Raw genomic sequence first — 23,545 nt, 5'->3', positions numbered from 1 at the left:
TCCAGCAGGTAGGAAGCGATTGAATCGAGCGTCTGGACCGGACTCCTTGCCTGTAAATAATACTATAAGAGAAGTCATCATCGCAGTTTCGAGGACGCCTTCGCAACTTTCCCATCTGGCTCACTGGAAAGATGTCCAGGGTCTGTCCTCCCTCATTTCCCAACAGACAGTTTGCATGCACCGTCCTCAAATCAACCATCTTAAAAAAATCAGCCCACCTTGAAACAATAAAAAGCTTAGTTACCTTTGAAGGCTGGACACCTTCTCTATTTCATAGGAATTTCCAGGGTGGAGTGCAAAAACAATGAGATTTGTTCTACGAGGACTAACAGCTGAAATAGCACTTTAATTATCTTACCTTTGGCGAAGAAACACACACACACAAAATGAATGGAAAAGGGCATTTGATTATTTCCAAGAAAATAGTTTACATCTATCTTCACACTGGGTTTTTACACTGGCCTGACAACAAATGTTAGGGTTGACATGAAATTCCTATATTTTAAAAAAGGCTGCATAATACCCCAATCACGCAGCATGTAATCATCAAGTCAAGGCAGGTTTGGTATTTCCAAAACAGCTGCAAAAGGGGATTATTGCTTCATTTTCTATTCAGCTCTTCATGGCGGGGTGGTAGACCCTAACCCAGGGGTAGGGAACCTATGGCTCGCACGTGTGCGGTCGATTGGTCGCCGGTCTTTTGGTCGCCGTCTTTTGGTCGCCGTCTTTTGGTTGCCGGTCTTTTGGTCGCCGTCTTTTGGTCGCCCGGACCGCGACAACGGGCGACCAAAAGACCGGCGACCAAAAGACCGGCGACAAAACAAGGTAAAACAACACGGTCTACGCATCAATAAAAGCCAACAATGGCCATGAGCAGTTTCACTGAGCCGACGTGTGAGTGTATAAGAGTTTGTATATACATGCGTTGTCCCTTTAAGAAGCTACGTCAGTCAGGGTCTTAACAAGTTCTCCAACAAAAAACAATAGAAGTCCGGGAAATTTGGAGCTTTTCTTTAGCCTAATAATTACTAGGGCATTAAGTATGACTAAATAGTAATTCGCAGTTTGTATTTAGGGAATTTGAGCAACGATTTAAATGGTAATTATCAATAACCTTCCGGGCGACCAAAAGATCGGCAACCAAAAGACCGGCGACCAATCGACCGTGTACCTGGCTCGCAAGCCATATGTAGCTCTTTGGATGGTTGCCTATTGCTCCCCGCTAATATGTATTATATATCTATATTATATACATATATATATATTATATTATATATATATATATATATATATATATATATATATATATAAACTTGTGCATGCATAGTCTCATTGATTAGCAACAGCGTAACAATGTTGTTAAAATAATTCTAAGACGTTTTGTACTTCAAGTGTTGAAATGACAAAAAAAAAGCACTTTCATTGATTTTGACTTTTAAATTCTGAGTCCTGCGCTTGGCTGGCCACCAATTCAGGGTGTCCTCTGCCTCTGGCCTGAAGTCATCTGAGATAAGCTCCAGCATCCCCTGCAACCCTAGTGAGGATAAAGCGGTTCAGAAAATGAGTAAGGCTCTCAAGGAATAACATTTAAAAAGTTTCTCGTTCTCTTTGTCAAAAAGGTTCCCAACCCCTGCCCTAACCCATCCCCAAGGTACACGAATTACAAGTTAGTCAATTTCAACGTTCTGGCTGAAGTGTTCAGTTGACTTTTGAAGGGTGGCTTAGCCCCCACGCCCCACTCATGGTGACAGGTCTGATTGTACCGTTTAATTCAGATGACCTGCTATAGTGGTGTGATGAAAAACCACTCCAGTTTAATTCACAGTAATGAGTAATTAATATTTCTCTCACAAGCAGTCTCTCTCAGACTACTGATGCAGTGCTTTAACTGCAATTATAACCAATAAAATTTGTAAATCACCCCATTCTGTGTTTAGATCAGGGTCATCACAGTCAATTAGAACCTGAGATGTGCAAATTGTTAGTGGCATATGCAGGGAAGCCAACAGGTCAGTTTTTAGTCTGATTAGTTTCAGAAAAAAAAGGCTAGGAAATTAATACGGACATTTAATGATATATCACTGTCCTCACTCGGGTTGTTGTTATTCAATTATAATCACATTGAGACTAAAATCATTGCACAGGTGAGATACTTTATTGCATGCCATTTCTCTTCAATATAAAGAAAACCAATCACACAAACTTAATGGTGGTCTAGCTGAGGTACCCACAAATGTTGAAGAAGAAAAAAACAGAAAAATGTGTACATCAGAACAAAAGAAAATTACTTTTCTATGAAGCTGCGGCATGATAGATAAATTGTTGTAACAGCACCTTGAAAATGTGTCAAATCCAGTTCCATATTTATTCACCCTTCTCAGTCTGTATGTAACCAGAGAAGAACAAACAATAGATTGGACGATAAGATTTTTGACTCACTTAGTATTTTTTTTTATCAAATGATACCAATGACAATAGTATCACTGTAAATTCAGTTAGCTGAATGAGCGAGAATGAAAGTTAAGTGTCCATCGAATTTAAGATGCTGCCATTTTCTAGTTGGCATGACAAACCTCGAGATATTGGAGAACTTGAAATAATTAAACACACGTTCTGCACTGTGCTCCCTGTGTGTCTTCCATGTGGTTTCTTTGGCAACATCACATTACAATAATTTTGGAAGGTGTTAAAATAAGCCACAAGCCCTTCACAAAAAAAGGTTTCAACCCGCAAATGCCCCAATAGATTTCCGTAATATGAACAACATTCACCCATGACACATTTATAACACAATGCAGCATATGAGGAAAACCTGATGTAACACTGTGCATGAACTAGTATAGATTTCTAAACTATGAGCGCATGAAGTCAGCACAACTGCCAACAATCCTGACTTCACTGCAATAGAGTGTCAAGCAATCAGTGTTTGTTCCATATTGGTGCTGCCATGGGACCTGAAGAAGCCCTCTCCACTAAAATCATCTCATCAGGGTTGTCGTGTGCCTTGTAATGGAACAGAAGATCTTGAATAGCCCGTTCTTCAATCTAAGCAGAAGAAAGAAAGCAAAAGTCAGGCAAAGGAGCCAAACTTGAGGAAATTGTGGGCAGCGCAATCCCACTCCTTCGGAGGGTAAAAAGCAAAACTGCTGACACCTAAGCCTTGACGATCATTCATGTGTTTCATAATGACAACCAGAAAGGCATGAGTGAAAATGGGGCTTAAGGAAGGTGCTGAAAGAAGGCTGGCAATGGAATAACTTGTGGAAAGCTTTTTCCCTATCGTGTTCAGAAAATGGTCTACCACAGGGTGAAAGGGCGGCGTGTTTAGTGAATTCTGCTATGACCCAGTTCACGGCGCTGCTATTCTGCAAATTGTCAAATATACAGCAGTACTTCTACTCTTGAACGTCCCTACATAAGAAATATTCCAGCTACTACATAAAGTCTCAATGGGAAAATATTGTCTATATACCAAAGAAATTACAAGTTACAAAATGCATCCTGAGCATCCTGAATTTTATTTGGAAATTGCTGTGATATAGTTGCCTCTGGCTATCTTCTAACACTTCACTGGCCTCCCATTGGGCAGAAGGAAGTGCGTTTCCATTAGCGCACTATAAGCGGAGGCCGGCGGTGAGATCCTGATTTGTGTGCCTTCACCCCTCATTCGTCACGGAGTTCTAAAACATTTCTTAAGTTTCTCTTTGGCTGCTTAAAGCATCTTTATTCTTTCCTTTTCATCTCGGGAACAAAGAATGTTATTCCCGGTGTGAGTGAAAAGAAGAAGTGTGCTATGTTAGCAGTGTTCACGAGTCTTCCTATCACCCACCTTGACGACCTATGCCTTGTGAATTTTAGGAAAATCATTACAAGTCGTCAAAGGCAATTGTCGGTCGATCAGTATTTCAACAAACTAAGCATAATTTTAAGTTGTTAAGTTGTGCATTCACACACGCGTACGTATGTTTACTCAGATGCTAAACATTTGCCTCTTCCATTCTCACACTCATTTACCCATCTAATACAACGGAAAATAGCAGTGCACTTCTTATGTAAATAAATAATAAATATTATTGGCCAAACAAAACATGTTCTTATCCTGTCCATCCTCCTTTTTTTGTGTTTCGCACATATTCCATCCAAATTTGATATGCATTTATAATTTTAAGTGTTTCGGAGGTACTATTGGGGACTTTAAAAGGTTGGAACAAATTAGAGTTTTGTATGAACATATAAAATGGGTCTATACTTACACAAAATCCAATAAACAAAACCACGTCTGGAACAAATTAATTTGGTAAGTAGAGCTACCATTGTGCAAAATGTGTCTATATTTTTACAAGGTTACATGGTAAGCATACTATCTGAGGACTTTCAGTGCAGTATTACATTGTGCTGCGACATGTTGGACAGCAGCACTGAAGTCTAGAGAAAGGAATACACCATGACTGATAGCATGGTGTCACTTGACACAATATATGGTATATTTTACAGCACAAGTAGCTTTGAGTAATATTTGTTTGTGTTACTGCCCAGAGCTTGCCAAAGTAACTTTTGTGGGAAGATTCAAAATCATGACGTCCATGTTAACCTCAATTACTTGAGTGGTCGTTTACATCTTTACATTTTACTTTGTAATTAAGTATTAATTTTATTCAATGCAATTACTTGATCGCTTTGAGTTCAGAACTACAATGTTCAGTCATTGTTTGTTTTATTAGTTTTAAAGCAAACTTCAATTGAGCATGATGGACTCAGAATCCAGCCTGCTGCCTTTTATTTGGTGAAATGTGCAAGCGAGAACTTGAGACCCTAAGGTACATGTGTCGAAGTGGCGGCCCGGGGGCCAAATCTGGCCCGCCGCATCATTTTGTGTGGCCCGGGAAAGTAAATCATGAGTGCCGACTTTCTGTTTTAGGATCAAATTAAAATGAAGAGTATAGATGTATATTAAATTTCCTGATTTTCCCCTTTTTAAATCAATAATTGTAATTTTTTAATCCATTTTTTTCTGTTTTTAGTTAAAAAATCATTTTGTAAAATCTAAATATATATATATAAAAAGCTAAAATAAAAATTGTTTTACATCTATAAAAAACTGAATAATCAGGGCTTTTAATCCAGTTCCTTTAATCCATATAAAATAAATCTAAATATTATATCTAAAATGGTCCGGCCCACATGAGATCTGGTCACCATGAATGTGGCCCGCCAACCAAACTGGGTTTGACACCCCTGCCCTAAGGAATACTTTTGAAAGGGTGAAAGATATAGAAGTAGGAAAACCAGAGAGCGAGATATTTAAAAACATATTGAAACAAAAAAAACATTTAAGAGACTCATGGATTTTCATCACACTTAGGTCTGTAATGCATCACCCGTAATAAATGGGGGTTAATTGGATGTTTTTGATAACAACCAGAAAGCCATTGGGGAAAAAGGGTGAAAGGTAAGTGATGAAGAAAGGCTGGCTAAAGTAACGTTAGAAACCTTTTTTCCAGCCGTGTCAGAAAACAATATTCTACATAGGAAACGGGAGATGATGTCTACTGTGTGTCATGGCACGTGTGCACCTGCGTCAGTCAAACAACCTGGATGAGCGCCAGCGGTTTCTCTCGGCTGCGGATTAGCGCTGCTTCCTGCTGCCGCTCCTCTTCCACGATGGATGCAAAGGTCACCAAGGGGGGGAGAGGAGGGCTTCCCACTGCTGCCATCATCCACGGCCTATCGGGAGAGGTGGGAAGAAAGAGAGTGGATGCATGGAGGGCTGTAATGTCTCAGTGTGAGGACAAAAGGTTACACATGAACTACCACTGACAAGCTTCTGAGTGAATAGCTGCCTCTCCACAAGGCTTCAATGTACCCGAATAGCCTTTGTGTAACCAGTCTGGATTGTGTGGACCTCAATTCCAGCAAAATGAAGACAAATTGTTGATCTTTAAATGATCTCACAATCTTGGATAGAGATGGAAGCGCACACATTATAAACCACACTTCTTGAGTCTCAGCAACCAATTACTATTTCTTCTGCCAGCAAATGTTTCATAGCTACAGATTAGTTGTCTGTTTATGCATTTTCTTAACATGTCAAGTCTAATTCAAACACTGACATTACAAAAAATATTACACCGGATGCCTCCTTTACAAGGGAAGGTTATGGACTTATGGCTATGTTGACACCAGGGATGCCTTTAAAGCATTTGTGTCAAAGTGGCGGCCCGGGGGCCAAATGTGGCCCGCCGCATCATTTTGTGTGGCCCGGGAAAGTAAATCATGAGTGCCGACTTTCTATTTTAGGATCAAATTAAAATTAAGAGTATGGATGTATATTAAATTTCCAGATTTTCCCCGTTTTAAATCAATAATTGTAATTTTTTAATCAATTTTTTCTGTGTTTTTAGTTCAAAAATCATTTTGTAAAATCTAAAAATATATTTAAAAAAGCTAAAATAAACATTGTTTTAGATCTATAAAAAACTGAATATTCAGGGCTTTTAATCCAGTTCTTTTAATCCATTTATAAAAAAAAATCTCAATATTATATCTAAAATGGTCCAGCCCACATGAAATCGAGTTGACGTTAACGCAGCCCGCGAACAAAACAGAGTCTGACATCCCTGCTTTAAAGTCTTATCGACTACCAAGAGTGTGCCTTTACGACAACACTTTTGGGTTCCCGTGTATATCTATGTACACTCAATGAATATTCTCCAATGCACCCTCGGACTAGATTTTCCAATGCAAACACACCGCTTGACAGTGGTTGCCTTCCAAAAACTCTGAAAAGGGTTAAGATAAGACTCTTGATGCCACTACAGAAAAACTGTAAACCATTGATGGTTGGACATTTTGCCTATCACAGTTTGCTACTAGGAGGGTACCACAGCGGCGATGAATGCAAACTACCTTTGCTAGAGCTCATTCTGACAGCCGTTAGTCCAGAGTTCATTGAATACTTTGGAGATTTTAGGAGTAGGTACTTTTTTGGGGGGGGGGGGAGCAAATGTAATTGAATTCACAAATGGCAAATCTGCAGGGATGACAGTACCATAATACTACTCAAACATTCATTTTACACTCACATCAGATTTAACTAAGGTCAACCTATCACTTTTTCAAGCAATAATGATGCCTAAACATAGCAAAAAGTGAAACCCAACATTGAACGGAAAAGATTTAATTTATTGAGCAGTCAACAGGTTTGTTTTAAATTCCTCACTATACTATTATGTTTAAGACATATGGAGACTGAAGAGAGCAAGTTGAATTCCCCCAAAAAACTGAGTTATGATTGTGGGATTAGAAATGCAGCTGAAGGAAAGACCGTTCCAAAGGGCAGAGAGCAATGGCTGGTGCTGCCATATTTTGACTCTTCAGCTCCATACCAAGAAGAAAACGATTCCTGCTCCCTCTTCTGTATGATATAGTGTGACATGAGGGCTGCCCTTATCATTTCTTATTAGCATCACTGGCCTTACTAGAGACTTACACAGCTGTTTAACATCTGGAGGAATCTTCGAAAATCCGCCGCTGAGTAAATATACAGCACAAGTATGATAGCAGAAATACAACTTTCCAGACTAGCAGGAACTGAGAAAAAAATATGCTAAATTAAAATTTCTACCGAAGTTGTCATTATCGAATATTTTTACAATGAATTATTCCACAAATTGGTGGAATAAATTATTATAATTCTTATTATTATAACTAATTATAATTTAAAATTATTTTTATTGTTCCACACATTAGCTACTGTCGGAAGAGAGCCAGATATGCTCACCAATAGAATAAGATCAGGCTCACGAGCAATACATTACAGACCCCTATTAAGACAATATTAATGGTTTTATGAGATCGTCAACATGTTGTGGATCTTAACTCTCCAATATCGTCATATCACACACCCCTCATTTCAAGTACAGTAGTACTTCTACTACAAATGCTTCTCCATACGAAATACAGTGGTACCTCGAGATACGAGCTTAATCCATTCTGGAACTGAGCTCGTATGACGAGATTCTCGTAACTCGAGCGGACGTTTCCCATTGAAATGAATGGAAAACAAATTAATTCGTTCCAGCCCTCTGAAAAAACACCAAAAACAGGATATTGGATTGGAAAAAATGTTTTATTTCTTCAAATTCGCCATCTATTACACACATAACTAGTGGTTTAATAGTAATAAAATGTGTTTAATCTAACTAAAATTGGGCAGATTTCGCCGACGGGAGACAGAGATGTTTGGGGGTGTGGGGGGTGGAGTTTCTTTTTTTTATCCACGACAACGCACTTGGAAATGGAACAAACAAATTTAAATTAACTTGGATTAATATATACAGACACTCAAACATACGTTTAATGTAACTTTACACAAAACTGAATTCTAATTTTGTTGTAATCTTTTGTTACCTTCGTTTTCCGGGTTGGCGGTTTGCCACGTCTCCACCCTCACGTTCGCTATCGATGGACTGTTTGCTGTTGTATTGCCTTCAAGATATTCCCAAAATGATGCACACAAATGACCTCACAATAGGATAACGCACGACCACTTGCCAACGAGAAATAGTCTTTAAAGAACGATCGCGGGAGCTTCTTTCCTTAGAAAGAATAACAGGAAATACAATAGTTGAGCTTACCCACATATTGATTGTGGGTAATGAAGTTTTATTCTGAGAAAGGTTGCCATCAATGTTCCCTCTAATTTTTCGTTGGTCTGGGCAGAAAGACAACCTCCCTGAGCACACTGAGTACCAGTGTGAGCGACATCATTGGTACTCAGATGATTCGCCTAAAGACGTTTCGCCGACGGACGTTTGACAGGCGGGCAGGTCGCCGAATGGATGTTCCGCCGAACGGCCGTTCGGCCAAATGAACGCCCCGCCCCCGGATCGTGTGTGTACAAGTTTTTCAACCTCGGCCCGTGGGCCATACACGGCCCGTTAGGATTTTTAATCCGGCCCGCCGCCGGCGTTGTCCAAATTATAGTAAAAATCAATGATTCATTTCCCTTTGCCGCTCATCACTCTCAATTTATTAGTCTACCATCAATGGCAGCCCGGGAATAAGCACTCTTGGGTGGGCATGGCAGCCCGGGAATAAGCACTCTTGGGCGGGCATGGCAGCCCGGGAATAAGCACTCTTGGGCGGGCATGGCAGCCCGGGAATAAGCACTCTTGGGCGGGCATGGCAGGCCGGGAATAAGCACTCTTGGGTGGGCAGATGTAGCAGAACTGAGCCGTAAAATGACAGCAATCGGGTCAAATCCATCTTAAAACAGCATTTAATGATTAAATACAAATACTGGAGCTCTTTGGACATTAGAACCGAGCCCATGGAAGTGAATTCCTCGGTAAAATGTCGCGATGGAGGCAAAAAAAACCTGTCTATATACGTCCATTCGCCAAACGGCTCAAAATGCTCTCCAATTCGGTCAAATCCAGCCAAAAACAGCGTTTAATTATTAAATACAAATACTGGAGCTCTTTGGACATTAGAACCAAGCCCAGGGAAGTGAATTCCTCGGTAAAATGTTGCGATGATGTCGCGATGGAGGCAAAAAAACGTCCATATACGTCCATTCGCCAAACGGCTCAAAATGCTCTCAAATTCAGTCAAATCCAGCTGAAAACAGCGTTTAATGATTAAATACAAATACTAGTATTTGTATTTAATCATTAAACTAACAAATACTAGTATTTGTATTTAATCATTAAACTAACAAATACTAGTATTTGTATTTAATCATTAAACACTGTTTGAACGAACGTTCATTCGGCGACCTGTCCGTCTGTCAAACGTCCGTCGGCGAAACGTCCGTCGGCGAAACGTCTTCAGGCGAATCATCCGGTCACGACATCATCATTGCTCGCTATGGGCACACCAGTATCACACCTGCCACAAGCAGGTGCATGTCAATGTTCCCTCTAATTTTTCATGTAAAACATGCTGTAAAACACGAAAAACATAAGAGTGGACAGAGCTACTGCCACTGGCTGCCGCTTAAACGGCGCCATCATGGGGAAAGGGGTAAAAAAAAAAAATACTGCGCGCCATATGATTTCTGCTGCGCAGAGAAGACGAGAGTAGTGCGCAATTGCGCACGCGCGCAGCTTAGAGGGAACATTGGTTGCCATTGCCTATGGGTGTTGTGTGCACGAGTATACTTCATTACCCAGAAAGCCCTCTTTTTGCCCGCGCATGCGCATTGTGCGTTTCCTGGTCTTAGGAGAAACTCGTCTGAATTAATCGTTCCGTGCTCGTAAATATTGTTATACACGAAAGATATGCAAAAAAGACCTGGCTTGGTCGCATCACGAAATTTTGATCGCATGACGGGCGAATTATTCAATCGAAATTTCCGCCGTAAGACGAGAATTTTGTATGACGAGCCTTCGTATGACGAGGTACCACTGTACTCAGGTTTCGAACAGCCTTAATGGGAAACACTTTGACAAAAGATATGAAAAAAAAAGCCAAGTTACAAAACGTTAAACTTAATCAAAACATAAATAAACTTGCTGCATGTGGTATTTATTTGTTTTAATTGTCGTAGCTATCTCCCAACACCTCGTTGGCCTCAAGATCATCGAACAAATTAGGTCAATTCAATGTGAAATATGTCTCTACTCACAAAAAATCCAAGTAACGAAAGGACTTCCGGAATGAATTGATTTTGGAAGTTGAGGTAGCACTCTACATGGTATTGCTGGTGTGGTAGGGTAAGTGCCGTCCTTACCCTGATGCAATGTTATTTTAAATAAATTCAGAAGATTATAGGTCTGCTTTCATGAATGACAACAGAACTTGGAGTAAATTAACTGTTGAGGAAACTCATTTATTAACTAGATTTCTCTATTGGTCTATTAATCAATTATTTGAAATACATCTAATGTTGTTAGAGGGACACAGGGTTTCTTGAATAATAAATATGACAAGACTAGTACATTTACAGTATGTAGGTATTTGTCAAAAATGTGTTGTTTTTGTTACACAAGTCATTATGACTCAGTCTCTTAGGTCAGGTCAACCTTGCTGACCAGGTCATTTTGTGCCGAGCACACAAATCCACCACAATCTATATTAGTAAGCACTTTCTTCTGAGTTATTCTAACCAAAATAACAAAAAATAAAATTAGATTCCAAGGACCAATATTTACTGGCCCATTCTGCATAGCTACCAAATTATGACAATCGGTTCATAATTGAGAGAGGAGTAGATTCCAGAAGAAGAGAAAGACCAACAACAATTACTTTAGGGGCACCTTGACAGGAATTAAGCCTGTAAAAAAATGGTATTGAAAAAACTCAAGGATAATATCAGTTTTATAGTTTGGTTTAAAATGGCACTTGTCATTTTCTAATATTTGTCACTTGTTCATGCATGAGATGGGTTGAAATGGCAGTGTGCCCTGATTGAATGATATTTATGTAGTTTTATGTAGTGTTTGTAATCACTTCTGTAAGTGAATTCTCGCTGTCTGGAAATGGCGAGTTTTGAAATTGGTCACTGTGTGACCCCATATTCTGCAAGTACCTGACTTTCTACTTTTCTTCCACGCCCATTAATATCAGGAGTGCTGAGAAGATAGGTAACCTGTCGCAGGTTAACCATTTTGTGGCTCTAAACAAAGCTGCACTAAGCATACAGTATATGAAAATTCTGTTTAATTGATTATGATGAATTTATGAATATTGTACATTTTACTTTTTTTGCATGACTAGTCTGTGCCTTTGCCCCCCACCCCACAACGGGGTTCATTGTCTACTTGGCCAAGAGACACTTTGGTTGGCTTACGTCGTCACCGTTTTCACATTTTTTGTTTTCCTATCTTCTGTGTTTCGCCACCTGACATCTGCAATATGACGATAACCACCAGGCTTAATGGACCACCTGGGTGTGTAGGCATCAGATGAGTGAATGTTTTATTTAAGTATAAATAAGGAATATTTTAGCATTTTGGAAGCAGGACATCCTGGGAAAAGCTTTCCTCCTAAATGTAATATGTCTGTCACACACGGTGCTCTACCGAAGCGCAAGTGTAAAATGAGTAAATATTGTATTTTGTATAATTGTTAAATAGCAAAGCTTGATGTCCTTTTTCAGGATATGCTCAAATAATGGTGATCACAAATTTAGGTATTCAATTCACACAAACTGAAGAGAGGCACACAGTATAATTGGATACTTTTCACAGAAACCTGACCTATTACTTGTGTATGCACAATGGTTGGGGGGGATAGGTTTAGACATGAATTGTGTGTAAAGCAGTGTTTTATGGTAACAGTGCCTTCTAGTGATAGCTGAACAGATTACATGTACTTAACTTACCCAGGTTTCTCCAGCTCAATGCCCTCAGCACATTTGAATGTGACTTTCCTGTTAACGGGTGTAACAGTGACAGGGGATGCTTGAGCTCTGTGGATCTTGGGAGTTCCAGCCTGCCCCACTCTGGTAAGTAAGTTCTCCTCCTCCTTCATCAGTTCACGAAATGAGCATGAAGAGGGTGAAGACTGTAATGCCAGTGCCCTGATAGAAGTTGAGGGAGAACAAAACAAAACTGTATTGGGACAGTCCAGCTTTATGTGAAATACAATACTGAGTTAATCTAACATTCTATAACTATCTCTATGATTGCTGTCATTTTTGCATTTTTAAATTTTTTGGGGGAAAGTCTAGTTTGCATTTTTTGTATTATTTTAACCATTAATTAACCGGTTGAGGCAATTCAACAGAGATATTAATTTCCAATGTCTACCAAGTATAACACAATATAGTAAAACAAAATAGGAAAAGTGAAGGGAGCTATTCGCAGCTTTTATTGATTTTGGCTTGAGCATTAAACAGTTGAGTTAACCAAAGAAAGATTTTTAAAAATAATTTGCGATCATGTGCCAAAAAGGTAAATATAAATATATATATATATATATATATAAATATATATATATATATATATATATATATATATATATATATATATATATATATATATATATATATATATATATATATATATATATATATATATATATATATATATATATATATACATACACACACATACACACACACACACACACAAACAAACACACACACACAAATTGTAACAATAAAAATTGTGTTTCTTCACACAAACTACCACAATTGCATGGACGTGAGGATATTTTTTTACACCACTATTTATCTTTCTCATCCTGAAATACACTCACCAGGTCTTCCCACTACTGTTCTTGGATGGCGTGTCTATGGGGGTGGATTTTAATGCTGTGAACTCCACACTGTTCTCCTTACTGGCCAAAGACAATTTCTTCCTTTGCTTCTGGGATAATTTAGTAGAAGCAGTAGAATGTTTGCTGAGGGGGAGGACACTGAAGGCAAGCAGAAAAATACATCTAGTGAGTGTGGAAACAAAAAAAAAGTGTGCGCGCTGTAAATAGTCTTGGCAAACAACGGCCTCAGCCAGCATGAATGACTTCAGGCATTTTACCTTGCTGGGCTTTTTGGAGGAGCTCTGAGAGTCTGCAAAGAGTTGGCTTCCATGTCCATGATGGCTCTAAAATCCAAGACCGGAGGTGGATGGGAGGGACTACAAAATTGGAAAAACATTCTTTAACATCAAAGGATGTGAATAAAAATGTCATCAACTAAGGCGCAAAAATGGTCCCATCTACCTAAACTATGTACAGTGGTACCTCGTCATACGACCGCTCGTCATACAAAATGCTCGTCTTATGGGGGGAATTTCGATCGAATAATTCGCCCGTGATGCGGTCAAAATTTCGTGATGCGGTCAAAATTTCGTGATGCGACCAAGCCAGGTAGCCATGGCACTGTCTTTTTTTTTGCATCTCTTTCGTGTATAAAATCTTTCTACGAGCACTGGGCGGACTTTGCATTTCCATACCCGTTTTTCCCCCCACTTTGGTCTAAATTTACATACCAGGTAAACAACAATGGATCGGCAGAGTTTTGCAAAGAAAAGATATGGAATATATGTACACTCGGTAATCAGACACGGGGAAGCGGCAAGTTCCAAACAACTCTTGATGCGTTCGTTTTGACGGCTCCGGCAGAACGTCGGGGTGGGGCCAACCCGTTACAAAGGTAAAAAAGATTAAAACTAAATTAGAATTCAGTTTTGTGTGAAGTTACATTAAACGTTGAGTGTCTGTATATATTAATCCAAGTTAATTTAAATTTGTTTGTTCGTTTACGAGTGCCGTGGATAAAGTCCCCCCAAACAGCCCCCCCCTCTCCGCCTCCGTGTGTATGTCGTTCACTACCCCTCCGCGAAATGCGTCTAATTTTACTTCTATTAAACACATTTTATTACTATTAAACCACTCGTTATTTATTACTTTGTCAATACATGGCGAATTAGAAGAAATAAAACATGTTTTACACGAGTGCGGCGTTGTCGTGGATAAAGTCCCCCCGAACAGCCCTCCGCCTGCGTGTGTATGTCGTTCCCTTCCCCTCCGCGAAATGCGTCTAATTTTACTTCTATTAAACACACTTTATTTCTATTAAACCACTCGTTATTTATTACTTTGTCAATACATGGCGAATTAGAAGAAATAAAACATGTTTTACACGAGTGCGGCGTTGTCGTGGATAAAGTCCCCCCGAACAGCCCTCCGCCTGCGTGTGTATGTCGTTCCCTTCCCCTCCGCGAAATGCGTCTAATTTTACTTCTATTAAACACATTTTATTACTATTAAACCACTCGTTAGTTATTACTTTGTCAATATATGGCGAATTAGAAGAAATAAAACATTTTTTCCAATCCAATATCCTGTTTTTGGTGTTTTTTCAGCGGGTTGGAACGAATTAATTTGTTTTCCATTCATTTCAATGGGAAACGTCCGCTCGAGTTACGAGAATCTTGTCATACAATCTCAGTCTCGGAACGGATTACGCTCGTATGTCGAGGTACCACTGTATGTATATAAAAAATGGGTGCATGTTGATCGACTCTTCTGTATAAAATTTTGAAGTGGCCTTTTTCAATCATGGTTAATAACTGGTTGTCATTTGCAATCAATGAGTAGACAAAAACATTGAAACACACAAGAATTAAAGAATTATTTACCAAGAGGGTCAAATCATACTAAGGATTAATCACTTCAAGGCTTCACCAGTGGCTTCACACGACAGTCACTAAAACATTTATAATCAACATGCTGGTAGTACTTTTGTAACGCACTAACTACTGTAGTAGTTGCACAAGATACCAGTATTGTTTGAGATTTCCCCAATGGAAAAAAAAATAGGTACCATATCTTTGTAGACGTTTTAGAAAAAAAAAAAAGTAAAACACACAATAGCTCTCCGACCCAAATTAAAAGAGCCATCCACACAAAAATGACAACAACCAATGAAATGTCTATCTGCTTAAAATGGATAAATGCCTTTTAGTGTGCGAATAGTGCGTGTTTAAGTGCTTTTAATTCATGGTAAAAATAAATAAATAAAAAATCTCACATTATGAAACAATATTTTTTTAAGAAAATTCCCTGATTCACCATTATTGACAGAGCTAAAAATTCTTACAAAAAAGAAAACAAAACATTAATTATTTCTTTAATTTGTAAATCATGAATTTGATCAGAGTAAATAATCCCTTCATGTTTTCCGGGGTCTTAAGTATGTTTTTAGTATATTTTATTTAACTTTTTTTCCTAAACAGGAACATAATTGACTGAAAATACCTTTATCTTTTGTTCTTCTAAAAGTCACACGCAATCAACCTAGTATTTACCATTATGAGGGGTTGGCGGTAATAGGATTAATTTTACCTGTGAAGGCTCTTTGGAATATCTTTTGGACTCGAGTTGGGGGGAGTTGGCAGGCCATTCTTTGTAAAGCTATTTGGTGGGGATACCACCTTCTGATAGAAGACCTTCTCCTCCTGTGAAAAATGAAGTTATTTTTCATTTTTGTTTTGTACCTTGTTTATTCTTTACAGTATTCATTCTCCAACACTAACCACAGCCTTCTCCTGAAAGTTTGGTGATGGCATGTCTCTAGGACTGCCCGGCCCCATGCAGCTTCCCTCGGAGTCTGATGTGAGCAGTTCCTGCAGTGATTCTGTGGAGGTACCTTTTCCTGTCTTCACCAGGCAAGGAGAAACTGCTGAGAAAACAACTGTGAGTTAGTCCAGCCTAATGGTGCCATTTGAGTGCACCTTCAAAAAAAAAAGTTAACATAAAAGTTAATATTGCATAATGCACACTTCCATCATGTGAGTGAGTATGTAACCATACCTGAAGGCGGAGGGCTTAGAATAATATCTGACAATGTGTAGCCTCCTGAGCTGTCCGACCGTCGTCTTGGTTTCTTTTTCGCCTTCATCTTTGCTTTCCGCAATAGTACTTCTCTTAAAGATTAAAGGTTTTCGTTAACCAGTAGCTCACATTTAATAACAATTACTTCTTTGCCTTTTGATTTAAAAGCAAATACAAAGAGATCGTGCAATATAGTAATTTTAAGTCTAGTCACCTGTTCGATTGCCCAAGTTCGGATTCCAGTTTGGGGCTGAATGCTACATTTATGTCCTCATCGTCATAGAGACTGAGATCTGGGGCATCAGGATATGGAGTGAAAACCCTCCTTTGCATTGCTGGGATCTGAATTTAAATGTAAAAAAAGAAATTAAAACGTATGTTTAAATGTCTAGGGAAAATTTTGTATTAAATGGGTTGATGATAAAACCTATTTTGTTGGAGAATTACTGTATTATCCTGCTCCAGTACTCATGACACATATGAAAACCCATTAACTAAATACAACTATAATTACAATTTTAAAATATAAAGGCCAAAAGTCATCCATATGCATACAATACTGACCTGTACAAATGGGTGTGGCATATATGTATGAAACTATAAGTCGCATATTCTTCATAGTTTGGTTGGGCCTGCGACTTGTGTATTTTTTCTCTCTAACCACCATACCCTGTAATGTTGTTTTTCTTAGGCGATAGTTATCTAAAAAACTTTAATGCTAAAAGATACCTATTTAGCCTGTTGCACTACATTTTATTATTGTTACTTTAAGATGTTTGCTCTTGATTTTTGATCAAATAAAAAAATTGTCCTCCCAAAAACGGAACATATATTTCCTCATCATTGCGTATTATTTGGATGGTGCGACTTATAGTCTGAAAAATACGGTACTCGTTAATTGATGTGAAACTTATGAAAAAGGTGTATTTTCATCTAGAAGTATAAATAATCAACTTCATTACTATGTGGTATGACTTCTTTGGGCAAAGATATGAAATTTTCCAATATTAAATATTGATACGAATTAATCAATCAAACTGATATGTATATTTAACACAATTAGTTGCATTTGACTTAACAATTTTCTTTTGAAGCCAAAAGATGATCTAAAAGATGTTGATCAATTTTGGGGACAGTCCAAAAACAGGTACAGTTATACCTCTACTTTCAAAATTAATTGGTTCCAGAACTTTTTTCGTAACTTGAAAAAATCGTAAGTAGAGGTGTACTTTATATGTAAATTCTCTAATTCGTTCCACGGCCCTCACACAACTACCAACTAAACCCTTTAAAATTGGTCAATTATCCCAATTTTGTATGAAAGATGCAAGGAAACACACAAAAGTGAGAAAATTATAAGGACATTATTTAATTATGTCTAAAAAATAAAAGATCTCGTAACCTGAAACTTTCGTACCTATAGGTATTCGTAAGTAGACGTATGACTGTAGTTCAATGTCACGTAATGTCCAAAAACTGATCCCTCATCATCAAAGTTTGTGTGAACATATCTACATGCCCACATCCATCTCTGAAAATATTTTCTTGATCATCCTGTTATTTCAAAATTTCTAGGCATTGTTTTTCCCTTTTTACAGTGACTTGAAAATATCATATATTAAAAGCTATTGCATTGGAATTAGACTATTGTTCTGATATTGCCAGAAGTGGATTAGCGCCTGAGTGCCACTTCTAGCAATGTCTACAAATTTTGATAATGGCTTACATTTGTCAGCAAACAACATTACTGTGGACTCAGTTCATTGACATAAAAAAATAAAACTACCATATATAGATGTTGTCAGAAACACAAACTTTTCCTTAGTTGCCAAGTTGAAAGTTGCTATGTAAAGTGACTTACCATCCTCCTGTAAGATGCAGAAAGGTCTAGAAGCACTTCATCACTGATGCAATCCAATGCTCTTAAGAGATCACATGAAAAAAAACATTAAAAAAGAAAAGACAGATATAGCATGTATAGTACTAAATATACATTTTTCCAAGACCAACCGTATTACTCTATACATCATAATTTGGTGTTTGACAGCAAATAGATTTTTCAAGTCATTGCATAATTAATCCAGGTTCTCACTTTGTCTCAAGTAGCGCACCCAAGTTCAGCACTATGAACTGAAGGCAGGAGAGTTTAAGTTGCTCAGCGTTGTACATGGCGGAAAACTCCAAAAGTTCTGCAGCGTTTTTTAGGGTTACTGCAAAGACCAAAATTAGCTTAATTTTACAAAGGTAATTAGAAATGATATTGGAAAAAAATAAAGACACTTACAATTTTCTGTGATAGCAACTTCACAAATTTCCTTCAACCGTAGGATTAGCAGCTGATCCGCTACAATAAGAACGTTGCAAACAAATGCCACATTCATAGACTCTAGATTAAAAATAGGACAATAACATTCCTGAGTTTCATGTGCATCCATATTCATACTTTGTACAATTCAGTCTTTCAACGAAACATGTGAAATGAGAAGTTACCTCTAGTTGAGGGAGAATCATCCGTGTAAATATACTCAAGAATGGCCTGCAGAACATCTGAAGTGGTAGGCATCTTAAGTGCAGAACACGATGTAGACTGAAGATGGCAACATAACATCAGTCCTTAAACTAATATGATTGATTCGTGGTATTAGTAAACTAAATTGTTAGCACCACTAACAAGCACGTTAGGTTTTAAATTAGAGAAATGAAAACAGACCTCAATCCACGGATTGCCAAGCATACTGTAGAAGTATTCTGTAGAAAATGACACAAATGTAAAACATGTAATTGAAAGGGAATAATAATGTCAATTTTTTTGTGAATAATTGAATATAAACATTTGACATTTGGTGCCTACCCACTCATCTAAGGAAAAGTGCCATTAATGAGGCAAATGAATTAACCCTACACAGGTGGAAAAAATAGTGTACAAGATAAGGTAGGTAGGTACAAGATAAACAATGACACACACACGTAGCATAATTTTAGACAGCGTCGTCATTGCAATTTGGTTCGTCTAACAGCCAGGCTTTAGGATGTTAATTGGTAAACAAACTATGTTTATCATAGTTGAATTTAAAATCATGTTTTGTACTGCGAACCGCCTAAAGACTCACTACTGTGAAGAAAATCTATTTTAGGCGCTTGCAGACTAAAATTTTACACTTCCTATTAGAAGGCAAAGATTAAATACAGATGTAATATCAAAATCCTGTGTGTGTAATTTTGGTGCCGTTTAGGCACAGTCATACCTTGTCTCGCGCAGAGCACACTTTTATGACAAGGGAACTCTTTTCCATCTACGGATTTCAGAGTGACGTCACATAGGTAAGCACTGTAAAATAAATGCAGAAGGGAGGCTATCTTCAGCAATTATAAAAAAAGGCTTTCTATCAATAAAACAGACTATACAAACCATTTCATTTGGTTGAATCTTAGTTGGTTGGCAGTTTTTTTGTCCATAACATGGATCTTTCCACCCTCATATTTCACTCCATCCAGTCTGTTGAGGAACAATTACGTTTTGTTGATAAGAAATGGAAATGTACTTGATGTCATACAGTAACACCTTGACATATGAGTGTCCCAACATACGAGAAATTTGACACACGAGGAAAATTCTGGGCAAGTTTTTTGCCCTGAGCTACGAGACAAATTTGACATACGAGCATACGATGCAGCCGCTAGGTAGTCCAATTCAAGCTGCGCAGTGGTATTCATGACGAGAGGGAGGGGCTTCTTTCAATATGGATAAAGGAGAAACAGTTAGCGGAATCTGCGAGGACTTGAAAGTAAAGCAAGCAGCTGGGAAAGGGGATATTTTGATACCAGTCGAAACCTTCAACGTGAGTCCTGGATGGTAACTTTAAAAAACTAACAGGGCATACACTCGTTTGTGAGACAAGGGGAAGCAACTAGTTCCGACTTGAAAGCCGCGGCGGAATACATTAACACCTTTGCCTCGGTTATGGCACAACAAGGCTAAAAAAGGGAAAAAAATCATACCGTGAAGACAAGCTGCACAGGCCAAGCTTCTTTGCTACTACCTGTAGAGTTTTGACTGGGTTGGACCCGACATCACTGGGACCTTTGCCTTTTCCCTTCTTGCCTGGTTTGGAACCCTTGCTTGTGAGCTTGTTACAATCTCCTTTGGCTGCAAGGGGAAGCTCTAGTGCTGAGCTACCTCTCAGATTCAAACCTCTTAAACTGTTTACAACACTCTGTTTCTTTGAATCCTGGTGAAGACAAAAAAAGAGAAATATTACAATTATAGATGAGACTGACATGGTCTGGAAAACTGTCAAAACTGAAGGAACAATTAATTGTTCTTTTCATTTATCAATTTCTTATGCCGCTTATCCACACAAGGGTCGCTTAGGTGCTGGACCCTATCCCAGCTAACTACGGGAAGTAGATGGTGTACAGACGCTCCCCTACTTACGAACATTCAACTTACGAACAACGGTACATACGAACATGTCTGCAAATTGCGTTTAAGTCCAAAAATGTTCGCAAGTCCAATTTTGTATTTCGCGCCTTTTTCGGAGTAGTACTTCTTTCCGCCGCTAATACCGACGCCTGGCGCTGTGAGAGCTCAGCTCACCCAGCATCTACCTTCTTCTTCGTTGCAATGCGGAAGGGCGTGAATGTATCTCCAGTGTGCAAAGAACCTTTTTCATTTGTATCATTAAATATCTCATGCATCCAATATTGAATATGGTTGGTAAAAAGCTAAAGGCTTCTATTGAGGGAGTTGCAAGGAAGAGGCAAGCCATTTCATTTGAAACGAGTGGCAATAATAACGAAGCTTGATGCGCCTGAGAGTGGTGAGCGTTTCACGGGCATACAACTTGTCAGTACCATTTATAAACAGAAAGATCGAGCAGCAGGACCCAAATATTGAACGTTGCACAAAGTTTGCAAATCAATTGAATGATGCCATACAGTGCTACCGCATCATTTATGATGGAAAAAAAGAAGAAAACTGTGCAATCGTCATTAGGTCGCTTCTTTTGGCCAGTTTCTAATACATAAATCTCTCTCTCTCTCTACAGTACTGTACATATTCTCTCCATTTTATTAAATTTTTTTTTTCAGTACAAACCAATGCGTGTTACTTATACAAGCCTTAAACATACAAATGCACTTATATAAACCTTCAATATACTTATATCGGCCTTAAACATAAATTATAATACAAAATATAGCACTGAATCAACTTACAAACAAATTCAACTTATGAACGATCGCTCGGAACCAATTGCGTTCGTAAGTAGGGGAGCGTCTGTACATCCAGAAATGGTTGTCAGCCAATCGCATGGCACAATCAAACAAACAACCGCTCACGCACTCAGTCATACCTACGGACAATTTGGAGTGGCCAATCAGCCTAACACCTATGTTTTGGGGATGTGGGAAGACCCATTCAGACATGGGGAGAACATCCAAACTCCAAAAAGGAAGGCTAAAGCCTGGACTTGAACCCTTGTCCCCAGAACTGTGATGTCAACACCACTCTTCCATGATGCCGCCAAAAATCAGGGATGAATGAATTTTACCTCTTTTTGTTCAATCCAGGAGCTATGTTGTTTATGCTGGGCCCCATGCACCAATAGCTCACAATTATCTGTGTAGATGAATTGGAGGGCATACTCCAGCATGTCGGGTGGAATCGTCTCGAAAATGAACAAGTCGCAGCCCACAGCATCTTCACTCTTCCTCACTTCCTTATCAAGTTCCTCAACAATCCCACACTGCTCGGCCACAAACTGTTTCCGGAAGAACTCAGACCTCATCGACAGGATATATTTGTGTGCTGCGAAGGTGCGATTGCCGGCTTGAAGTGTTACATCATGGATACTGTCCATTTCATCTGCTTCCCCCAAAAATCTCTGGAAGTGTGTCGCAAAAGAGGATGGAGAAATACTGGGAATCTCATATAAACTGGAAAAGGGGAAAGAACAGATTTAACAAGTTAAATAATTGTTAATAACCATGGTGGGAAGCTTCTATGATATTACTCAATCCATTATTCCACAAATATATATTCATTGTAGAATTCTATTAAAACGTTGAAGTTATCACTACGCTGCCTAATTCAATATATATTTTTAGACTATATCATGCAAATCGGTTGTTTCTATGAGGCCATCCCTGAGGGGAAGTGCCAAAAAGTCATTCAGGCAGAAAATCAGCTCTTCCTTTGGATATAAAAAAGAAGCTTTATGTTCTAAATGTCATTATTTAATAGCAATGTCGACATGTCTGTGGAACCCCTACGAGCTACCATTATTTTCTACTGACTTGGATCCAGGATTAATCAACTGGACTTTTATAAAATGATAATGTACCTTGTTTTGGGATCAACCTGGAGCAGTCCAAAATTCCGACCATTGGAGTCCATGGTGATGCTGACAGCTCTGTGAATGTGGGTGAGCTTTTCCAAACGAATTCGCTCAATTATTGTGCCAGCATCTGAATGTCCACAAACTTCCACATTGATCTCTGATGCAAGGGTACAAAAAAATTAAGTAGTAATTGTTTTTTACTTTTCACCAACCATTTTTTTAAAGAATAGTTAACAGGTCAGCCACTAAATTGAGAAGAGTAACACGTTGTCCATAAATAAGTAACTTGATATGATTCATATTTCAACAATATGTGGTTGATGAAGTCATCACTGTTTTGCTTAACTTACCTTTTTTGTCGCTGTATTTTTTATATTCTCCAGCCCACATGCCACTGAAGCCCTCCCCCTCCTTAGTCACAAACATCATGGCATTTTTGCTGAGAGCAATGTCTGACATGAAAACCTGGCGCCCGTACACCCACCGGCACTGTCTCACCGAGCTACCCAAGGAGCGCCAGCAGAACACCTGACAGGAATGAAAAAATACAGAAGTTATTTAAAACTTAGTCATCAATTCCATCTTTAGGCCTCTATCGAGACATGGCTGCTTGGGATTGTATAACTGTCCACTTTACACAAAAGTGTTAGATAACACCAGCGAAAGCAATGCTGGTTAAAAAAAACCAAACAGATAAATAAAGAAACTGTCTTAGTGCAGGATTGAAGCTAAAATGTATGTCCAAAAACTGATGTTCGCCAACTGGTTCACATCAAGAGCATTGAACAGTTAAAGGAGCATGGTCTTTTTTTCTGGCCACTAGTTTGGGCACCATAAATGTGACATGGAAAATCTCTCCCACTAAATAAGGAATATTTTTTGAATGAGTAAAATTAATAGTCACAAGTATAGTACATTTG

General features: G+C 38.6%; 1 protein-coding gene across 2 annotated transcripts in view; it reads right to left on the bottom strand.

Moving 5' to 3' along the window:
• Nucleotides 1-2,133: 2,133 nt before the first annotated feature.
• The window catches only part of ibtk (inhibitor of Bruton agammaglobulinemia tyrosine kinase), a 29,587-nt gene continuing 8,175 nt past the window's right edge, over nucleotides 2,134-23,545 (bottom strand). Inside the window, exons 10-29 of one of the 2 annotated variants that reach the window (XM_077598436.1) lie at nucleotides 22,976-23,153; nucleotides 22,629-22,782; nucleotides 21,837-22,221; nucleotides 20,284-20,513; nucleotides 19,694-19,780; nucleotides 19,530-19,612; nucleotides 18,995-19,032; nucleotides 18,775-18,871; nucleotides 18,569-18,670; nucleotides 18,377-18,494; nucleotides 18,146-18,206; nucleotides 16,499-16,626; nucleotides 16,264-16,376; nucleotides 15,987-16,132; nucleotides 15,796-15,908; nucleotides 13,485-13,583; nucleotides 13,207-13,365; nucleotides 12,329-12,526; nucleotides 5,592-5,724; nucleotides 2,134-3,045 (exon numbers count right to left, since the gene is read on the bottom strand). In XM_077598436.1, the coding sequence (XP_077454562.1) occupies nucleotides 2,920-3,045; nucleotides 5,592-5,724; nucleotides 12,329-12,526; nucleotides 13,207-13,365; nucleotides 13,485-13,583; nucleotides 15,796-15,908; nucleotides 15,987-16,132; nucleotides 16,264-16,376; nucleotides 16,499-16,626; nucleotides 18,146-18,206; nucleotides 18,377-18,494; nucleotides 18,569-18,670; nucleotides 18,775-18,871; nucleotides 18,995-19,032; nucleotides 19,530-19,612; nucleotides 19,694-19,780; nucleotides 20,284-20,513; nucleotides 21,837-22,221; nucleotides 22,629-22,782; nucleotides 22,976-23,153 (2,748 nt within the window). In that variant the 3' untranslated portion in view covers nucleotides 2,134-2,919. The remainder of the gene's footprint in view (nucleotides 3,046-5,591; nucleotides 5,725-12,328; nucleotides 12,527-13,206; nucleotides 13,366-13,484; nucleotides 13,584-15,795; nucleotides 15,909-15,986; nucleotides 16,133-16,263; nucleotides 16,377-16,498; nucleotides 16,627-18,145; nucleotides 18,207-18,376; nucleotides 18,495-18,568; nucleotides 18,671-18,774; nucleotides 18,872-18,994; nucleotides 19,033-19,529; nucleotides 19,613-19,693; nucleotides 19,781-20,283; nucleotides 20,514-21,836; nucleotides 22,222-22,628; nucleotides 22,783-22,975; nucleotides 23,154-23,545) is intronic. The other variant, XM_077598437.1, reaches the window with a different exon arrangement.

This window comes from Stigmatopora argus, chromosome 4, assembly GCF_051989625.1.
Source record: "Stigmatopora argus isolate UIUO_Sarg chromosome 4, RoL_Sarg_1.0, whole genome shotgun sequence".
In the NCBI taxonomy this organism is placed as follows: Eukaryota; Metazoa; Chordata; class Actinopteri; order Syngnathiformes; family Syngnathidae; genus Stigmatopora; species Stigmatopora argus.
The sequence above is the reverse complement of the archived record's forward strand: the minus strand, read 5'-3'. Positions and strand labels throughout refer to the sequence as shown.